The sequence below is a fragment of the Vanessa tameamea genome, chromosome 11, assembly GCF_037043105.1.
Source record: "Vanessa tameamea isolate UH-Manoa-2023 chromosome 11, ilVanTame1 primary haplotype, whole genome shotgun sequence".
Classification (NCBI taxonomy): domain Eukaryota; kingdom Metazoa; phylum Arthropoda; class Insecta; order Lepidoptera; family Nymphalidae; genus Vanessa; species Vanessa tameamea.
In genome coordinates this window covers 3,412,817-3,435,942 of record NC_087319.1, presented here as the reverse complement: position 1 = coordinate 3,435,942, position 23,126 = coordinate 3,412,817, and the positions used below count along the sequence as shown (strand labels likewise).

Here is a 23,126-nt window from a genome sequence, read left to right as displayed (position 1 = left end):
TACAAATATTATAAATGTGAAGTAACTCTTCTGTATGTCTGTTTTTCTTTCATGGCCCTGTGGGCTTGAACTTCAAAAAAGGATAGTGCACTTTCTATACCAAAAGACCAACCCCTAAAACGAGCGAAGTTGCGTGCGACTTCTACTACTATTTTTTTATGAAATCTCTTCGATCAAAACTAAATTATAAATCCATGGCAAATTCACCTAGTTGAAGCTAATAATAAAAATATTAACTTTTTTGGAAATTAAAGATCCATCATTTATAAAAAAAAGTTTTCAATAATAAGTAAAATACTTCAGATTACTTTAAACAAGATATTTTTTTTCAATATCCTATAATGAAGTGATTAATTTAACACGTTTTAAAACGTGTCGCGTATAAAAATCAGATGCATCGATTTTTAATAACAGAATATTACTTCAATCAGTACGAGACGGAGTAATAAAATGTTTCTATCAGTGTCGATAGCGTTTTTTTGTTTTGCTAGTGGAGTCTTAACAAGTGAGTTTGAGTGTTCTAATTTATAAGTATTAACAATTACATTAACAACAATTGAATTGAATACGTATAAATTTCATGATGTTTTATCTTCCAACTTTATAAATATAAAAGTTTTTTTTTCTTAGATGTTTTCGAGTGCATGTTACTGGATGCATTAGTTTAGTCAATATTACGTAACTGTAAAATATCTTGGACCTTATCAGAAACGTTATTCAATTTAAGTAGCCAATAAGGTTTGATAACAGTAATATAACAACTTAAGAATTTATAGGTTCATAAATTCTTATGATACCAAATTTTTAGTTTTTAGGCTTTAATTATTTTTTTAATAAGTATTATTACACAGAATATTTCGTACATGTGTACTTATTCTGAAAAGTTAGGTATTATTCATTACGTATCATATCTATATTAGTAATATTATTTAAATATATCTCGGCATGTTAGTGCCAAACGTGTTTTAAAGCTAGCGAATAGACTACTTGATTAAATTAAAATTGAAAATGAATTAATTTAAATTCACATCCGAACATAAGAATTGGCGCTGTATAATATAGTTAACTTGGGCACTAAAGTATTATATCCCTTGCGCCTTGTTTTCGTTCTCGCTGTGGAAAAAAGTTTCCCCCGTGAGGAGAGAGTATGTGTGACTCGCCGGTTTCTAGTACACAGGAATATCCACTACAAAACCAGCAGTACGATCTATGTATTTACGGGGGCGTCACGGGTTCGATTTCGCTTGCTAGCATGCCGATGTTGCTTGTGTCATTCTATGTTTTTATTTATTTTATTGAATACTTAATTATAACGATAACCATCAGTTCCGGTAATTCTCCTACCTAACTTCAGCATCCACTTACACGCGATTAAATTGCGAGCGTAAACTATTCTCTGATAAATTACCAAGTTGCATTACCTAGTTGCTCGTTATTTTAAATCACTTACACGTAGCTAGTAAGCAATACCCTAAACAGATATCAAAGGTTGATCTTGTCAAACACTGTACTTGAACCTTAAAGTTATCAGAACTGAGCAACGTTCATCAAATAAATAGATTTATACCCAAGCAATCCCTATTGAATTTTCATGTTCTTAATTTTCATTTCATGCTCGGAGGTGAAAAAAAACATCTTGACGAAAACTGTATGAAAATTTTCGACAGTTATATCCCAATCAACATTGGAGCAGAGTACATATTAACTTTTCTTTGGAGATGAATCCTCTTTGCTGAGCATTATTACATGACGTTTAATGTATTACTTTATTTCATTTTCAGATAGTTTAATAACACCATGTAAAGTCAACGACCTTGTTTGTGTTGATAAATCTATCAAAGGAGCGATACCAAAAATTCTTGTTGGAATCCCAGAACTCGGAGTTGAGTCCTCTGATCCTATTTTCGTAGACCAAATAGACGGGAACTTATCCATAATTAAATATAAATTCTTCAACACTACCATCACTGGATTTAAGAACTGCGAAATTTCAAATTTCAAGTAAGTATATCTTGTGTTTAGAAATTACCAGAACTTTAATTTCTTAAAGATTATCGAGTAAACTTGAACGTAAGTCATTCAAGTAACTACTCATAGTCAATTTTTTTATTTAAAAAAAAAAACTTACCACCGCATAGTTCAATACATACGTAACAGTCAAATTTATTTGAATATAATTTTACAAGTTTGAATAATTAAATTATCGTTTATTTAAGTAACATGATACAACAAGAGGAAATACATATAAAAAATTAAGCTGACTTAAAACACGTTACTAAGCAACTACAAAAAAGCAGGTTTAACTACTGACCCATACGATTACTTACGTTTAATAAATAATGTGTATAAGTTTGTACGTCCGCGACTTTCTCAAAAAATACTGAACCAATTTGAAACGAGTTTTCGTTATTTGGAAAAAATAATAATAATTTAAACTATGAAAATCGTACATATAATATCTCCGCCTTTTTTGAAGTCTGTAAATAATACAAAGTAACATTATTGGTAAGAAACAAAATTGGCGTCTCTGTTTGTAATATTAAAATAACCGCTTTTTACTAAATGCATGTATTTACACGGTATATATACCAAATGAACATATTTTTCGAACCAAATATCGTTTTGAAAATATATAGATGCAAAGATTTTTAATGAACTTGTTATCTATAATTTTGTTTATAATAATTGAACTTGTAATCCAAAAACATTTTTATGTAATAAGTCAGTCAACCAATCACAAACACGTTTTTTTTAAATTCAGGAATGGAAAGTTACAATGAATACGATAGTACATATAAAAATCAGATCAAATTTAATATAAGATCTAAAAAAAAATAATTGATAATCAATCTAACTGAGAAAATGCACATAATTAATAATCATAAAAACAGATACATCATAAATTATAATACGATTGTAAAGTACAATAACACAATTAATTATAGTTTACTTAACAATTGAAAACATAATCACATCTTACGATTAAAAATATGTTAATTTTATGGTATAACGAGCTTTACAGCAGTCGCGTGTGATATAACATCTGAATGTCACCTTGGTTCTTTTTTTTATATACTTGGTGGTAAGGCTTTGTGCAAGTCCGTCTGGTTAGGTACCACCCACTCATCAGATATTCTACCCCAAAACAGTACTCAGTATTATTGTGTTCCTATTAGAAGGGCGAATGAGTCAGTGTAACTACAGGCACAATTGACACAGGTCTTAGTTCTTAAGGTTGGTGGCGCAATGGCAATGTAAAGTATGGTTCACATTTCTTACAGCGCCATTGTCAATGGGTGGTGACCACTTACCATCAGATGGCCCATTCGCACGTCCGTCTACTTATATCATAAAATAAAAAAATATACCTTTATATAGGCATAATAGAAGTAACATGACGACCTCCGTGGTCGAGTTGTGTGTACACCGGTTTTCATGGGCACGCCACTCCGAGGTCCCGGGTTCGATTCCCGGCCGAGTCGATGTAGAAAAAGTTAATTAGTTTTCTATATTGTCTCGGGTCTGGGTGTATGTGGTACCGTCGTTACTTCTGATTTTCCATAACACAAGTGCTTTAGCTACTTACATTGGGATCAGAGTAATGTATGTGATGTTGTCCAACATTAACATTATATAGTCGCGGTAAATAGGTTAGTACCTTCTGACGACTAAATAGCATCGCGCGCGCTTATTGGTCAAACCAAAAAAGGCGCGCTTGCTGTTACACACTTCCGTCCCTTTTCATAAAATTACTCCGAGATATTGCAGGTAAGCGAGAGGAAGAAATGTTACAAAATAATCAGTGCAAACCGTATCGCGTATATACGTAACGAATTTTATAAATGAATTTAAAATAACAAAATTGTATCGCAAGGTTTATAACATAATCTGAGAAATGTTCAATTCTTTTTCAGGTTAAATGAGGACATCACCGCTATAAAATATGACCTGAACTGTCCGAAGATTAGTTTGATTGGAAAGTATGAAGTTAGCGGTCGTCTTATAGTATTACCGGTTGAAGGGAGTGGCGATTTTCAATTAATAACAGGTGAATAATATTTAAAACATTATATTTATTTCTATTCAAAAACATAAAAGTATAACAAGTAGTACTTTGGTTTATGAACGGACACAATTAATTTACATTAAATACGTTACATTAACAGCCTGTAAATTTCCCACTGCTGGGCTTAGGCCTCCTCTTCCTTTGAGGAGAAGGTTTGGAGCATATTCCACCTCGCTGCTCCAATGCGGGTTAGTGGATACACATTTGGCAGAATTTCGCTGGAATTAGACACATACAGGTTTCCTCACGATGTTTTCCTTCACCACCGAGCACAAGATGAATTATAAACACAAATTAAGCACACGAAAATTCAGTGGTGCCTGGGTTTGAGCCCGTAATCATCAATTAAGATGCACGCGTTCAAACCACTGGGCCATCTCGGCTCTTGACACAATAAATATTAACACGAAACTTATTTGAGATGAATTTATGTACACTCTCAAAGAGCAACTGCTCAGGAATTTTATAGTACAAAGACTGCGCAGACGCACTCTGCTATTCCATACTCTTATAATAATTCAATCGCGCCTTCCGATAAAACGAGTCGAGCGGTGAGAGGTCAGGCGCAAGGGCTTAGGGCCTCATGGTCTGCAGATTTATTACCAATGAGATTGTTACGTTCTAAGTATATTATACCTTTGACAATATTATTATTTTAATCATAACTAAATTGGACGGAGCAGAAGTGTACCTCGTGATAAATTATTAATGCTAACCGATGCAGATTCAAACTGAGATAAGCACGACTGAATATTCATATACTTTATGAGTGCTTATAATTCGTTTCGTGTTCGGCGGTGAAGGAAAACATTGATGACATTATGAAACCTGAATGTATGGGATGAATATTTGTTACGTGTGTATCCAACCCGCATTGAAGCAGTGGTGAAACAAGCTATAAATTTTCTTCACAAAGAGACTTTAGTCCAGTGGGATATTTTACATCAGGGTAATAAGAAGTCCCCACTTGGTGGCAGGGCTTTCTGTAAGCCCGTCTGGGTAGGTACCACCCACTCATTAGATATTCTATCGCCAAACAGCAATACTTAGTATTGTTGTGTTCCGGTTTGAGAGGTGAGTGAGCCAGTGTAAATACAGGCACAAGGGACATAACATCTTAGTTCCCGAGATAGGTAGCGCATTGGTATAATGTAGGGAATGGTTATTATTTCTTACAGCGTAAATGTTTATGGGCGATGGTGCCCATTTGCCTGTCCGCCTAACAAAAAAATAAATTTTAACTATTAATTGTGATTACAGGAAAATATTCAATACATGTTGACTCTGAACTGAAAAAAGGTACAGGAAGTGATGGAAAAACGCATATATCGATTAAAAACTTCAAACTAAAATCTAAAGCGCTGTCCCCAATAAAATTCGACTTCAAAAACTTGTTCAACGGACAGAAAGATTTGTGTAAGTATTGTAAAATAATACGATTTAATACAGTTTATTCTACCAAGACAAGAACTGTTAAAGAAAAACATTAATTAATGTTTAAAAAAAAATGTGTTTGAAAATTCTTAAAAATAAGATCGTGTATGAGTACTGGCACTATATGTATGCCATACTCAATATAGTGTACACAACATAAATCGTATTGAATGACTGGCACTTTTGCAGTCCATTCGAAAAATGTCTGATCTTTTTGAAGTTTTTCCGTGAATTTCACATTTCATCACTGAAACCATATATAATATATTTTTATAAGCTTATTTTTTTACTGATATTTACATTGTGAATATCTTTATCACGAGCAAGTAGGGTATTTCTATACTATTCAACAACAAGATATTATATAAGTTACCGTTCAATCTCCATCGCGTCTTCTCCGTCGCACGTGACATTGGCGAAATAATATGTGCCCTCTCGGCAAAAATAAAATACTCATAACAAAAATATATCATTCGTTATTCAAAAATTAAAAACATGTTTGGTACGCTTATAATATCAATGAAAATTCAATGATAATTTAAAATAAGTTTTATCAACGTGCATTTGACGTATTACAGTATGTTTACACGTAATCGTAATAGTACCAATTTATCATATTTTAAAAATATTAAATTAGTACAAATATATGCTCTACTAAAGACTATACAATGTTTTTTGTTTTTTTTTTTATGTCAATGTTATGTTACAGCGGATGCAGTACATAAGTTTGCCAATGAGAACTGGTTCGAAGTATCCGAGCTCGTTCAAGAACCAACATGGAACGCTTGCATAAAGAAAGTCACTACCAACGTCAACAAATATCTAAAAAATGTTGCGCTCGAAGACATTGTACTACAATAAGACGATTGTTTCAGTAAGAGGTTCCGGTTAATGGTAGAGGTTACCTATATTTTAAATTACGTTTGAATACAATTAAAGATTTATTCGTATTTCGTAAAGAACAGTTTTATTCCAAACCATTTACGATTTGAGGCATAAAAAACATGTATTCGGGTAATCGTTATTGTAAAAATTGAATTTTGAGGATATGCAAAATAATATTACTAGTATTAAATTTCATATAATTTATATAAATAATTTGCAAATAACAGCTACAGCTGTTTATTTATCAGATTGTCCATTAGTTTGGAACGACGAACGATTGCTAGAAATTTAAATTTAAACCAATATACGGTTTCTAGAGTATACCGACGGTTTGCAGAGGCAGGTTCTTACAAAAAGAGACCCAGTACCGGCAGAAATCGAACAACCACCCGTATTGACGACCGTTTTTGGTTTCAACTTCTTTACGAAATCGTTTCCTCGCGACAGTAAACATCAAAACGGAGCTGAATGCGTTGAGTAAACGTGAGTGGCCAAACAATTAGAAGGAGGCTTAAGGAAGATGCAATAACCCCTTTTAGACCAATGAATGGTCCAAAGCTAACTGCAGCTTACAGACAAGTTCGTTTAAGATTTGCGCGTGAACATCTTAATTGGACTGAAGAGCAATGCATCTTTAAATGGTCCATGTGGGATGTGATATACTCCAAATTAAATGGAGGTGCGTGTTCTTTTCGGAATCGGTTCGGTGATTGGGCGAACGAAACTTGTGTTCATTAACATGATTCGTCCTAACATCGGTAGAAGAAGTGGTTTGACGGCACAACGCTATATAATAGAGGTTTTAAAAGTTCACGTGGTCCTTACGCGGGATTAGTAGGCGAAAATTTGACTATAATTCAAGGTAATGCCCGCTCCACACAAGTTCAACAATATTCCTTCAAGAAAAGAGCGTACTCCTTCCTTAAAGGCCGGCAATGCACCTGCAGGCCCCCCGGTGTTGCTGATGTCCATGGGCGGTGGTAGTCACTTTCCATCAGGTGAGCCTCCTGCTCGTTTGCCAAATATAACATAAATAAAAAAAATATAGAAACGAACTATGAATTTGCCAGCACGACACCCGGATCTTAATCTCATTTAGTATACTTGGGACAGTTTAAAAAAGGTTGTATATGCGAATAATTCTATGCTCAGAAGAGTGATAGTACTAAGAACAACGATTTCACAAGAAAAGTACAATATAACCGGAAGACCGTTTAATAACCCTAATCAGATTTATGCGGAACCGATTGGAATCTGTGATAAGGGCACGTTGAGACATTGCGCCTTATTATAAGAAAAAACCCCTGCACCAACTTTTTTTTTTAAATGTAAAAACCTATTTTTCAATAAACCATTTTTTATTAAATTTATTTAAAAGAAGAAAAATAATGATTCCAGTATACAAACATACACTTAAGGATATGCTGTATGAAGTAAACAACCCAGATCTAACCATACATAAGGACAGACAGACAGCGGAAAGCAATTTTATTTTATACGTTATCAATTCTAACTCTTAAATTTAAAGTGATCTCTTTTCTTATAAGAATTCCTATTGGTCATCTGAGCACGAAAATGTTATACGGAAATACTACATATGACAGGCAATTAACCTCCCGAATAGATCGACGCACATTAAATTTTAATAAAAAAAATATTATTCTTTTTTTTTTAAATCCACAATTTAAATTACGGCATTGAACTCGCATACCAATCTATAATATTTATATGAGATCGCCCGTTCTATGTTATAGTATACCCATGTATTTTTTAATATTATATCTAAAACTTCTGGTTCGAATTGTATTGTGTAAAAGGACTATTTATTTATATGTCGGCGCAAATAATAAAAAGACGCTGATTTGACTTTTTTTAGAGGCAAAGTGCGTAGTTGGCCGGCAGATGACGTGGCAGTTCGCACTGACGGAACGTCGGGGCCAGCGCAGAGTCGGGAGAGAGTTCTCGGTCAACAAGCGTTAGGTGCACTCGCATTCCTCCGACGTAACGTTTGTCTTGGTTACTCTAAACACATATTATCTAGTTAAAGACTCGTGATTAAATTATTGTGAATATTATTGTGATTATTGTGATTTATTATTGAGCTAATTGTGAACCAAATTAAATTATAGACGATTATTGTGTTTGTGTTACTACCTACCCTAATTAGTCGATAATATTACCATGTCTGATACGAAAGATAATTACAGTCGTGACGAAACTCCGACATATATAAAACTTAAATTGAATATGTATATATTTTAATAATTATTACAATACTCTTGGTACTTAAATTAATATAATGTTACCGTTAATTATTAAACATAGAAATAGCTACTGTGATCTACTATCTATAAAAGATAGGATATGCTGTTCGTGATTATTTTGTAGACAGTTTAGATATCTATTTATCTCTGATACAAAGTATACAAAAGTATATCTGTTATATTTTTGGTAGAATCGAGATTCTCAGAGATCTCTCAGATATATTATTATTTATTCTCACTCATGTATAACACATTTTTAAATATAAAATACAAAATATATAAAATATATTTAAAAATATAAAATGCAGAGGCCAACCAGTGGCGTGAACAGGGTCGAAGCCACCGGTGGTCAGGGCCCCAGAGAGAGGAACTTCCTCACAATACGCGCCGTGCCGAGGAGTACTGCCTTCTGCATCAGACCCTTGACCCAGCTGCCTAACGAGAGCCTCTTAAGGTGTTGGTCGAGACTCTTGGCCATTAGGTCATTCGCTGAAACGACTATCGGCACAATAACTGCTGTATCCACATCCCACATGTCGACAACCTCGTGAGCTAAGTCAAGATATTTTATTTGCTTATCCTTCTCAGCCTTCACGAGATTCTCGTCATAAGGGATGGTGACGTCAACAATTATCGTGCGGCACTCTGACCGATCTATCACCACTATATCAGACTTGTTGGCGACAACAAAGAACTGAATCGAGAACTGGGTCGGGCACATACCTGTAGTATGGTACCTCTGATACCTCAAGACCGTATCGAAGTGCAAGTTGTTGATGGATAATCTTGGCCACTTGATTACGTCTGTGCAAATACTCTCCGTTAGCAAGACGAGAACAACCGGAAATAATATGTCTAAGGGATTCGCCCGGAGTGTGATCCCTCCGTGCCATCCCTCACAGTATACTTCCGGTAATTGTTCGTCATGATAACTTCGTCCATAATTGCACGGACAAAACCTTCGGTGTCACCGAATAGGTTGCCGAACCGTAGCCAAGATACGGACGCTATAAAGTCCACATCGGGTCCATGAAGGGCCCGATAGAAGCGTCCGTGTAACTCCTTGCTCTTCCATGCCCCCTTGCGGTTCTCAGTACTTAGTACTACAGGTTTGCGCCAGTTCTTTTTGCCTAAGGAGAGCGGAGTTAGCCATTTGTCTATTGTAAATACATCTCGGTGCATATCCAATTCAGTGTGGAGAAAATACTCCCTGAGTTTGTATACCTCACGGTTATGTAGGGTCTTGGCATTTAAAAAGCCACGGCCACCACATCTCTGTGGGATATACAATCTCATCACCGAAGACCGAGGATGATACATCCGATATGCAGTCAGCAGGACACGGACTCTCCTATCCAAGGAACCTTATTGCCACCCGACAAAAGACTTTTGAGTACTTTTTTCATACGACCAAAGAAACGCTCCTGCAGTGATTGTTTCATGCCGGTCACATTGATAACAAACGCTCGCCGCCACCGCTATAATTTGTGATATCGAATATATGTAAGCAACAAATGGACAAAAAAACCCTTGAGTTTGTTTTGCTGATTCTTGTCAAGTCCGAACCGGTTGTAGTGTTTAATTTGACAATCAATAACTTAGTGTAAAGCTTATATCATTAGATAGTATAAAACAATGTCGCTTACCGCTGACTGTCCCTGTGTATGCTTAGATCTTTAAAATTACACAACGGATTTTGATGCGGTTTTTTAAAAGAAAGACAGATTCAAGAGGAAGGTTTATATGTATAAAACATGCACAATATGTAGGGTAACACTGATAATTTTAGAGGTTTCTAACGTGGTGTCGTAAATAAACACATTTTTTGCGCTTACATTGCAAACTCTGGCTGAAACCTAAAAGACAGATCAAAATAATGTTCTACAGTATTGTATATATATACGAAATCGACCAAAACTTAATCATTAAGCTTTTTTTAATGTAATAAATAGCAGGACGGCCTCCTTATGTTACGTGGTCACCGCCCATAGACATTGGCGCTGTAAGTAACATTAATTAATTTATTTCTTTTATTTGGTTCCTAAACAATGTGTACACTGATTAAAATAATATAATATAATCAAAAGTAAAATTATATGCGAAGTGTGAAAAACAATGCCTTACATCGACAATGCGCAACCGACCTAGGGAACTAAGATGTTATGTCCCTTGTGCCTGTAGTTCACAGGCTCACAGTCAAACCGGGACACGAAAAATACTAAGCATTGTTGTTTGGCGGTAGAATACCTTTCAGAAGTATTTTTCTTTGACTCAAATCGTTTCATTTATCATTTATAATCACATTAACTTTAATAAAAAAGGCTTTTACAAGCACTTTTGAATCGCCATTTTACAGATTTTTTTTAAACGTAAAGTCCGGTTCAAAAAGTAAATTCTACCAGAAACAGCAAGAAATTCATTTGTATATATATAATATATATACTGGACACTTCTAATGCCGTCAACATCTACCCGCAAACTTCAGTCTCGTGAACAAGACATTCGTAGATAATGTCGAAATATCGAGCTCCACCAAATAAAAATAAAAAACATGATAAATATCCCATTTTAAATACTGATAGTAATTCGACCATATATTTAACACATAGCTATAAAGTTATAATCAACTAAATCATGCAAATATAAATTAACAAAGTTGAATTCCATCGTCATAGCGCGCGGACGGTACAAGAAGGTTTTTGATCTACGTTTAGTTATATCTCCTTTCAGTCTTTCAATAATAAACAAGATATATAAGATTTACATAATATTTACATAACCTTTATATATTTATGTAGACAATAATATAATTTTAAATCCTGTTTCAAACAAATTTTAACTTATGTGAATATTTTCACAGGAAAATATTTAATTCACGTTGAATCTGAATTGAAGACAACCAAAGGAAAAACTGACAAAATTCATGCACATATTAAAATCTTCAAATTGAAATGTGAACCGCAAGAACCTTTATGTTTTGATTTTAAAAACTTATTCAATGGACAAAACGACTTATGTAAGTATAACTAACTATTTTTATAAACAATTCTGACTTTCAAAATATAAAATTTAATTTGTAGTGTTTTTACTTCCCATTTGGAATATGTCTGATATTGTGATTGGATCCAACTTTCGAATGTTCAAATTTTGACCATTCTCTTTGCGTCGCATGGGTGCTTATGAGGATGTGATTGCTCATTTCATCAGCTGATATATTGACTTAGGATTATTGAGTACAAAATCTAGAGCATTATTTTATCATCGTTTATATGTTCCAGCGGATACCGTACACAAGTTTGCTAATGAAAACTGGCAAGAAGTCGCTAATCAAGTACAAGATCTACTTTTCTAAGCAGTCATGAAAAGAATTGTAACCATTTCTAACAAGTACCTTAAGCACGTACCACTCGAGGATATTCTTCGTATGTAAGCGATTTTTGCCAAAATATCAGTAAGCAGAAAAAATATTACTTTTAATTTAAAAATAATATTAATTCCAAAAAATACTATTCGTCATAAAATATATAACATAGTGAACTAAAGGTGTTTTTTTTTAATTATGTAAATTTCATGCTACTAGCTTACATTAAAAATCAAAATCACCTATTAAAAGTTTAAATTGTTACTCATTCGTTACACCAATAGTTTTAAAAGTTTGTACCAATATAACCTAAAACATTAATTCCTAATAAAAAAATAGACAATAATACCCTATCTCCTAAATCTAATTCCACGCATAAAACTCCATTGCAATAAATAACATCACCGAACATGAAACTGTCATCGTTGACTAAACGCTGCGCGTTGGTTTCCAGTCATAAAAGAACAATTATCTCGGAACTTCACACGAAGACAAACGCATAAAAGTGTCAACACAGGGGAAAATATTCTTAACATATGGTACTTAATATCTGTGATACAAAACGAAGAGCATCATCTTAATTTGGAAGTAACTAAATTTTAAAAAAAGTTAAGATTATTATTTTTTTATTAATTATATTATTGTTTCGTATTTAAATTAACATTTGAAATTAACTTAGGCTTTGTGAATATCAACAGCTAGGTTATGTAGCTACCGCTCACATTAACATCCTGTAAATTTCCCACTGCTGGGCTGAGGCCTCCTCTCCCTCTAAGTAGAAGGTTTGGAGCATATTCCTTCAACGCCGAGCACCAGATGAATTATAAACACAGATTAAGCACATGAATATTCACTTGTGCTTGCCTAGGTTTGAACCCGAAATCATCGGTTAAGATGCACGCGTTCTACGCGCACTGGGACATCTCGGCTTTCACCACTACCACTCACTTGTCATATTATATACTACCGCCAAACAGCAATATCTATGTAGGTTTATTGTGTTCTAGTTTGAAGGATGAGTAAGCCAGTGTAGCAACAGGGATAAGAGATATCACATATTAGTTCCTACGGTACGCTTGGTGACAGTGTATAGGATTGTCAATATTTCTTATAGCACCAATATCTATGAGTATTGGTGATCATATACCAAATAGCTCATTTGTTAGTCTGCCTACCCGATTGAAACAAAATAAAAAGGATATAAAATTGTTCGAAATCACACATACATTAACATAATAAACTTAAACGCCCCCTGGTATTAAGAACCCTCAATCGAACCATCGAACAATTTATCCGGAGCCCTGCTAACTGCCAATCAATAACAAACCGATTTATGTACTGAGGGTTGTACTAACATCTATAGTAGTTAAGTGAGTACAAAATATAGAGAGTGGTTCCTTACAATATCAACAACTTTAATTTGCGCGGGACCAAATACATTATTTACTTTAAAAATACAATATAAGTACTACTATTAGTCAATTGTTATAATTGAAATAATTAATAAAATTATTTAAAGGAAAGGTATTTAATCTTATTGTGTTGCTTACAAAACTTAACGAATACTCAAATCTTCTATACGTGTAATAAAATTGGAGTGTCTGTTTGTAATATTGAAATAACCGATTTTTACTAAATGCATATGTATTTATACACGGTACAAATCTTTATCAAAATAACATTCTTTACATTTTTTGTCGGTCTGTCTGTCTGTTTGTTCCGGCTAATCTCAGGAACGGCTGGACCTATTTTGACGAAACTTACACTGGCAGCTACCTTTATTTTAGAATGGTATATAAGATAATAAAAAAGTCACATTGCAATGTCCAAATAATGTCCAGTACCTCGCGCATGCCACCACTTCGCCGTCACGTCGGGTGCCACCCACCAACGATTGAATATCACAAAAGCCGCCTAATTCACAATAAAGCATGTTTTTTATACTTTATTTTTTGTCTTTAATAAATCCATGAAATATATTTTAGCAATACTTCTGTTATTTAAATGGTAATTTCAAAGTGATTCGATAACTCTTATCTACATCTTGCTGTATCGTTTCCACGGACCCCCAATACGTTTCAACTATAAGCCCCATTTGTACATTTGTAAATCACAGCAAAATATTTCGTAGATATCATAGTGGTTTCGGCACGTGCCAAGACCATTTGTGTGACGTCCAGGATTTCTCGTGTAAAACTACTAACGAACGATCTGCGGTCTATTTGAAAGGGGATTTTAGGGGAGAATACACTACAACATTCCTCAAACTTTTATATTACAAATCAATTAAATATCGATATTCAATTTTGCTTTGATTAAATTCAGAATTATATTTTTTCTTCGGCCTCCCACGAGTGCAATACTGGTAAATATACTATAGAACGTCTTAAAACGTTCACAATTTTTCAGTCATTAGACAATACAGACCGCTATATCCCTCCGTTTTTAATCTGTATTTAAGGTACTTAATTGCATAAAGATTAATGCTGTATTGCTTAAAATTGCTTCCAAAATAAGTCATTATTTATCGTAAAAAGTAAAGGATATAAAGTGTTTATTGTGGGTTATCCCTAAGAGATATATCATCATGGAATTGTTTAAGACCTTTTTAAGGTGTAAAATACAGTAATACATTATTTTGGAATTCTCCTCCTTCTTCCTCTTGAATCAATCTATCTATAAAAAAAACCGCATCAAAATCCGTGGTATAATTTTAAAGATCTAAGTATACCTAGGCACAGACAGCGGTAAGCGACTTTGTTTTATACTATATAATGATTATTTTTAAAGGTATACTAATTTATTGAAACTTTACTGAAGCTATAATAATAAGTAAAAGATATTTCAGTTGGTTACAAATGAACTACAATTACGTAGACATATGATTATTAGAATCAAGTTCAAAAGAACACACCAAGACAAACCTTAGATCAAAAATATATTCATTCATAGATTCGTTCGTTTTCGATTCGTTTATATTATAACAGATGACTATAAAAAGGTTCCCTAGAACATTAAACTATTCAATAAAAATGAGACTGAGAACCGCTGTCTTCAAAATATATAAATTGAATATGATAACACAGTCTTATTATTCGTATGCTTTATTTCGCTACCTGAGTTTATCTTTACGTTTCTTTTTTCTACAAGCTGCTTAGGACAAAGGTCACTAATCTGATTTGACGTAAAGGTTAAGGATCACAGAAATATTTTGTATTGTTTGTGGATTATGGTTTGATGCTTATATTTATTTTCATATTGAGTTAGGATTTTATGTATAGCCTCTAAATTCTAACATGGAAAACGAGTTTTGTGTATATTTTATCCCTGATTTTATAAGAGAAAAGGTAAATAGCCAGAATCACCAAGGATTACTTTAATGCTATTGAAAAATGTCATTTATTTGGATTTACATCCTTAGCTATAATTGAAAAAAAAAGTTACAATTTCTCGTATATAAGAGTTAGGGCCGCCGCTCAACTGAGGCGAAAAAGCGCGCGAGTGTGTATTAATTTATCCATAAAAGTTTGTCTGGTCAGTAGGTAGATTAAGATTTTATTTCAATGCAACCTTGTTAGTCAAGTAGCATCAGTGTAACGGCATGATGTTTTTATTTTCGTTTGCCCAAATGATAAAAAATGTCCACATCTTAATTTTGAAGTCTAGACAATAAAAATGGATATTTGTATGGGCGGGCCACACCATGCCAAGATAGTATTTGATATATAGTTTATTAATCAACCAATAACCAATCTATAAGCAAGTTAAGAACAGAAAAGTACTAAACTCAAGCTCAATTAATAATACTACTATTAATACTAGCTAAGTCTTAGCTAAGAAATACAAAATATTATCGTGGCATAATTAATTAATGGACCTTCCATTCCATCTCACGTTATTCTCATTATATTTACCTAACCCAACATTTGGTTTCATAAACGAGACAATTCAATAAATATATTTTTCGTATTCAAATCTGCTTATTAATGTTACAAACGTAACGTGAGAAAATAATAAAAAAATACATTAACTAATTGTAGTTTAACCTTTTTTGTATTATACTCATTTAGTTTAATTTCCTTTATCTATAATTGAATTAACAGTCTGTCTCTAAATTAAATCCAGCTTAACGAGAAAAAATGTATAGAGTCATAGATTCGAAAAAATGGTCAGTGACTATAATTATTGTTATGGAATAATTTATTTTAAGGACCAAACTTACCTTTATGATGCTATCTTCAATCCACATTCATCCAAAAAAATATATAGCACAAAATATACAAAGCCTTCATAAAGACTGTTTTCTGAATATTTAACATTAACCGAAAATACATTTTGTCATCAGAAATCATTCAAAGCGTTCGAAGATAACAATAACACCTTACAACAAAAGGCTTTGCGAAAACTTTTACTTTTTTAAAATGTAATAAAATAATTACATTTCTCTTAATATATTAATATGTTTTGCATGTAAGGATTCAATTTAAGTCACTTCAGTATTTTTTTATATTGACTTCTATGAAAATAGTGTACGAAAGCGGCGTCTTTTGAAAGCGGCGGCCATACTAAAACTCACACTAAGAATTTGTTTCGGGTAATTGAACCATAAATCCTATAATACTCAATACATGATGGATGAGGCAGGATAATGAGATTTTAATCAATTTCATACTTACACAGTTGAATATATTTTTTTTTAATTTAAAATAGTATTATAAAAAATATACTTCATATAATTTATTTTTACTTTATGTGCAATTTTCAAATCATTGAATTCAGTTTCAGTTGTTTTTATGGCAATTTACTCCGTATGCGTTTCGGGCTTCAATTTTACTAGCCTGTTTTGTTGCGAACTCCGGTGCAATAACAATATTATATTTCGACCATAGCAATATGGACTCTATATTGATATAGATACAGTTGAATTTTGGCTTTAAAGAGAAAATAGCGAAAAAACAATGTTAGTTTATTTTATACCATGATTGGTGGTTGTCACAGAGAAAACCATTCCGTGTCGCATGAACCTCGCTATTAAAATCAAACTGTGATGTATTGTTGGAAATTATTTAAGTTTCATGAAGGAAAATGCGCCCTGCATGCATTAATAATCGTGATTAGCCGAACAAATCACCGGCAAACCTACAGTTTGTCACGTAATTTGTCGTGTGAATATTATAATTATCTTAAGTAAGAAATACGAATGCAAAAGCATATGTATTATTTTTCATTTAATATAATTTAATCACGCCACTTGATACTTAGTTTTTATTGCAATCGACTTCTTAACGAGATGGAATTATGCAGAACGATGTGGATTATGCAGAGTTAATTAAAAAAATATATAATAAGAAAAATTAACGCTACATTGACCCCAAGACCAAATGAATTTCGAACAACTATAACGGATAAAAGTTTGAGAAACAAGTAATTGCTTAAAAGCGAAAACCCTCTTTCATGTCGATTCTAATGAATATACAACACCTAGCGTGTGCTGACGGGGAATTAAAAAAAGTAATTCCGCAAACAGCTAACATAACAAGGGGTACTCGAATATGCAATCGCATGGTCTAAGTGAAAAGAGTGAGTCAGACTAAATTCTTTTATATTTTGAAGGCAGACGAGGGCATCACCGATACATATATTTTATCCTACCCATAAAAATTACCAAGCCAGATTTTTTTTTAATATTATATTTATATTCAATGCGGAAATAAAATTATCCAACTTATTATTATTATTACATTGGCCAATCAAAACAACGTCCAAGTCAAGTTTTATGCACATATTAAATCTGCCCATTAAAATGTTGCTTTATAAAAATGCTCTCAAAAATTATAAAATATAGAGTAAAAAATATTGTTTATCTACTATTTGTTTCAAACATGAATATCAAGCTCGCGTTGTACTCAAATCCATACATTTGAAATGATATGGTCGGTTTACATCAAATCTTCACTCGTGGCTTAAACTCAAGAAAATAGGAATGTAATGAAAAAACACAGCCGCTTTTAGGCCTTTGTTTCTAAAACGTGAACTGGACGGAACAATTGGGTGTTTTTCTTTCAAAGAACGATAGATACCCTGGGTTTCATCAAAGTTTTTAGCTGAAACATTTACTCTACCCACTTACTGAGAGCATTTTTTGCAGTATTTTTTCGACGCTTAGATTAGCCCTTAGCATCAAATTTTGCTCGCACATTGATTAAAGTTACGAAGCGTTGTTTGAACAATGCATTACAAAGGCTATATAATAACATTGTATTGTTCATTCAAACCAAGCCATTATCAAGCCATTATAAGCTGACTGATGTATGTAGTATATGCAGTAATCTGCACCACTATTTCCTGCCGTATGATGATGTTATTGTGACTACTCCCAAGAAAGACACGTCGATCGTTTTAAAGGATTCTATTTCATCACTATAATAATAAAACTATGAAAAAAATCGGTTACACAATCAACAGTTACGTATAAGCACTGGTAATTTTCGACAAATGATTACTTAGAATTTATTTATAGAAAAGTCCAATATTTATCAAGGTCACGGGATTTAAGTGGATCTTCAGAATCTTCAGCTTAATACGTGAAAATGTGACAAGCAAAAAAAAAACAAAATCACAATAAGATACATAATATTCGTTTAAATTACTAAAGTATTCAAATAGTACATTATAAGAATTAAAACAGAAACTATGTATAAGCGTATACATAGTCTTTGTTTTCTCTCTTAAACTTACTAAATATATTCTATGAAATATAATACAAAGCATGCGTGAATAGGAATATAAGCAATGCATCTTGCATGTGCAATCACAGTTGAGATCAGTTGAACACTACGTTGATATTAATTGGTGGCACCCTCCGTGTTAAGTACGCACAATGCATCGTATAGCATCGTATTATACAGCGTGTATACAAGGCCAGTGCTTCTCAAAATATATTAAACGAAAACAGCTACAGACCCAAGATATGTAGATTCGAATTTGACATCATTATTTAAAATGTTTTTTTTTTTTTATATTAAACTTCCCTATCGTGTTTAAAGGGTTAACATAAAATTAATTTACATTATTATAATATAAAATAAGTACAAAAGAACGTTACATAAATACGTAAATGTAAAATACATTACATACTAAAATTAATACTCACTTGTTTTAAATAATAAATCACACTGAATAAGGCTGAGAATTGTATTTCAAAATGTGTTTTTCTGAAATTATATATTAGTGTACGACATAAATTGAAAAGCAAAATGAAAATATATTTTATTAAAATTGGCTTTTGTCATTTTACGGAATTATTTTAAATGGAAAGAGTAAAAACTACAATCCGAACCAGTCTACCATCGGTTCTGCCGAATAACTCAATAGTTCATCATCCTCTTGTCCTTATCCCAATTTTATTTGGGGTCGGCGCAGCATGTCTTCTTCTTCCATACTTCTCTGTCAGACGTCATCTCACAAGTAACATTCTTTCTAACCATATCGTCTTTCATACAATCCATCCATCGTTTCTTGGGTCGTCCCCTAGCTCTATATCCATCCATATCCATTCTCAAAACCTTTCTCACAACATGGTCCTCATTCCTCCGCATAACATGCCCATAATAAGACAGCCGGTTTCCAAATAGCTTCTCGGTTACCGGTGCCACTTTCAAACTTCCTCTTATGTACTCATTCCTTACTCTATCCATTCGCATAACACCACACATTCCTCGCAGCATTCTCATCTCCGCCACATGCAATTGTCTTTCAGTCATCGCTTTTATAGCCCAACACTCTGATCCATAGAACATAGAACAGCAGGTCTTACCATGGTCTTATAGATCTTCCCCTTAAGTTTAAGGGAAATACGGGGGTCACAAATTGTTCCCGTAACATGCCGCCATTTCATCCACCCTGTGTTAATCCTGTGCTTCAAGAACTCAATAGTTACTCTCCAAAATTTCAAATACAGAGTTATGTCAATCAAATATAATTAAATTTACATAATATATTATGCATGAAAGTCAACAAGTACTAAATCTGCACTTGAGTAATATGTTATAATAAAAATAGTAATAGATTAAATTTATGAACAGGGACGCTTCAAAATATCAACAGAATTTTATTATAGAAACGAATACCTCGTCCCAGGAATGATTTATTGATTTTGCGAAGGCCGAAATTTGGCGTTAAAAGCCTTACTTCTCGTGTTAAACAAAATGCCTTACCATCCTTATATTGTAGTAAGACTAAACAGTTTGAGGAGCATTGTACAGTAAAGGCTAGGGTTAGGGTATATATTCAGCGTCGTCTTTAATATTTCATTCCAATTGCGAATCACGATAAGTAAACAGTGACAGGACGCGTACTACCTCCACTGGCTCACTGCAGTAAGCATCTTGTAATGTGTACAAGATACAAGAGGGAATAGCTATTTCACAGTGGAATTATTTAGTCAGCTCTTGTGATGCGAATACTTATTTACAGAAGATATAATATATGTATTTTTTTTTTCGAATATTGTATGTAATAGATTTATATCGTTATATCAGAATGGGTTGGAATTACTGCAATTAATATCTTGAAAAATTTTCGTTAGGTAGGCTCGTTTGCCCATATAGTCATCCTCCTGCCCTTATCCCAATTTTACTTGGGGTCGGCGCAGCATGTCTTCTTCTTCCTTACTTCTCTGTCGGACGTCATCTCACAAGTAACATTCTTTCTAACCCATTTGCTCCAGGTTTACAATTTACTACTAGCGCCTCAGACCTGAGAAGAACAAGTGAAAGATTCTCAGGGAGATTATTAATATTTTCAACAATTCTTGTTAATATTGAATTATACATATTGCTTTTTTTTAAGTTTTGATTTTTTACAAAGCAGCATTACTTAATATTAAAGATAATTAAATTTGATACTTAGCTCCCAATGTTGGTGCGCATTAAAGAGTTTTAAGAAGGTCTATATTTCCGTACCGCACAAATGGTTCATTTGACAGTCTACCTATTTCAAATAAAAAAAAATACTCTATACAGTAATGTATATTATAGAAAATTTATATTATTATACCTTTTCCAGCTTGAAGAACTCGAAGTTAAGGCTGAAATACAAGTTTTGTTCTCTTATGTATTTTGACATTCGCAATTTTTAATAAAAACACGTACAATATTGCGGTCTCTTTCTTACATACGTATATTGTCCGTATTTGATACGAGATGGAAGTCTTATGCTCAATGCTATAGAAGTTTAACTTAAAAGATATAAGAATAGTTTTTTATGTGTATATTCTAGTACATCACTATTTTCACAAATCGAGAAGCCTTTATATGACCAATGCTAGGTTAAGGTTTGTGTGCCATATTTTTCTCTGACATGTGCAGATTTTCTCACGAAGCTTTTGTTATTCGCCAAGGACCAGATTAATTATAAACTCAATATAAGCACATGTCAATTTACCAGGCACTTGCCTGTATTTGAACCCACAATCTTCGGATACAATTCGCGTACATACCACTGGACTCTTACGATATTTCGTTATAGAGCCCCTCTTCACTATACTTTTATTAGTATGATTGAAATAATAGAATAAGAAGATGTTACACAGGTATAATTGAATTATCCGGGAGGTCTGATTTGATCTTGACCTTTTATAAGCATAATATGAGAGTAATTTATCATTCCGACGGTCACAGGTTACCGAAAATACAAATCATCTCAGTTCATTGACCTGTGCTTTCCCCCTTTTAAGATGATTACACACTAAAACATTAGGTGTACAAATGAAATATATAATGTACAAATGAATTCACAATACTTTTTATTAAGATATAGAACGGGATTCATTATTATTATTTATTATTTTAATGCAATTTTAACATTATAAAATAATAAATTTAAACCTTTGCTAAGACCACAAAACACACTTCACCTTAGAGCACAGCCTAAAAATGTCTATCCACCAACGCGACACCACGGTCGCCTAAGCTGTGCTGTCTATGATCTAGCGTGGAGCAGGGTCCGCTGGATCGCAGTAAAGTCATGAAACATATTGTAAATTATAATTAAACAAAATAAAAAGAACTTAAGTCAGTGAGGGTCTCGTCATTCGAGAAGAACGGCTTGTTCCAACCCCAGCTAATATCTGCTCAAGTTTAGTCACTAAGAAAATTGTAAGCGACCACAAACAAAAAAAAAATAAATAAACAAAAGGCACGGGCAACTATAAGGCGGTGCATGTTATTAAATAAATAAAAAAAAAACTTTGCTAAGCACTAGATTGTAATGTCAACATCTTTACTGATATTATAAACGCGAAAGTGACTGCTGACTTTTATCCTATTACAGCTAAACGACTGGACAGAATTTGATGAAATTCGGTATGAACCAAACTTGAACCCTAACTAAGGAAGAAAATATTTATACCTAACATCCATGATCATAATATAATCCAGTTACACAATTTAAAAGTGCTTTTATACAAGCCGACTTAAATAAAACATATTTAAATTTTTAGTTTATTTATTAATAGATTTGTTTTAATTTATTTATAAATTTTAATATTAATTTCATTTTCGCTTTGCTATTAAGAATTAAAAATAAATTTAATAATATTGTATTAAACAATAACAATAGCAATATGAAATTATGGTTTTAAAGCGATCTAAGCAACTTACATCACAAATTGTATAAGCTTGAGGCAGATAGTACTCTAGGATTGAGAAATTGCTTTATACTATAAGTGGTTTGAAAAACGTTACCAAGCGGGAGAGCATTGAAATACTTAGAATTATTATATTCATTAATAACAAAACGAGCATGAGTTACTTCAAATAAATCCCTTCTTAATAAATTACTTCTTGTACCCCTTCTCAAATATATCGTTTGTCGCAATGATGAAACCTCCTTAGGTCAAAAAAAAGTCAGTCACATGTGTATTCATTAACTAAGACGACCTCCGTGGTCGAGTAGTGTGTACACCGGTTTTCATGTGTATGCCACTCCGAGGTCCCGAGTTCGATTCCCGGCCGAGTCGATGTAGAAAAATTTCATTAGTTTTCTATGTTGTCTTGGGTCTGGGTGTTTGTGGTACCGTCGTTACTTCTGATTTTCCATAACACAAGTGCTTTAG

General features: G+C 33.1%; 1 protein-coding gene across 2 annotated transcripts; it reads left to right on the top strand.

Annotated features, from left to right (window-relative positions):
* The first annotated feature begins 367 nt into the window (after positions 1-367).
* Positions 368-12,052, top strand: LOC113400896 (circadian clock-controlled protein daywake-like). 2 transcript variants are annotated; one of them, XM_064216303.1, is made up of 5 exons: positions 368-505; positions 1,782-2,001; positions 3,915-4,048; positions 5,327-5,482; positions 11,928-12,052. In XM_064216303.1, exons 1-5 carry the CDS (start codon positions 451-453, stop codon positions 11,999-12,001), a joined length of 639 nt encoding a protein of 212 aa, XP_064072373.1. In that variant the 5' UTR covers positions 368-450; the 3' UTR covers positions 12,002-12,052. The 2 variants fall into 2 exon arrangements, with proteins under 2 accessions (XP_064072373.1, XP_026496357.2); XM_026640572.2 differs by lacking the exon at positions 11,928-12,052 and adding an exon at positions 6,210-6,452.
* Positions 12,053-23,126: the final 11,074 nt, after the last annotated feature.

Bases quoted from the DNA above. Each gene is read 5' to 3' on its own strand.
- LOC113400896 (XM_026640572.2), top strand. From the start codon at position 451: ATGTTTCTATCAGTGTCGATAGCGTTTTTTTGTTTTGCTAGTGGAGTC. The intron at 2,002-3,914 runs GTAAGTATATCT...ATTCTTTTTCAG, and splicing joins TGCGAAATTTCAAATTTCAA to GTTAAATGAGGACATCACCG. The intron at 5,483-6,209 runs GTAAGTATTGTA...GTTATGTTACAG, and splicing joins CAACGGACAGAAAGATTTGT to CGGATGCAGTACATAAGTTT.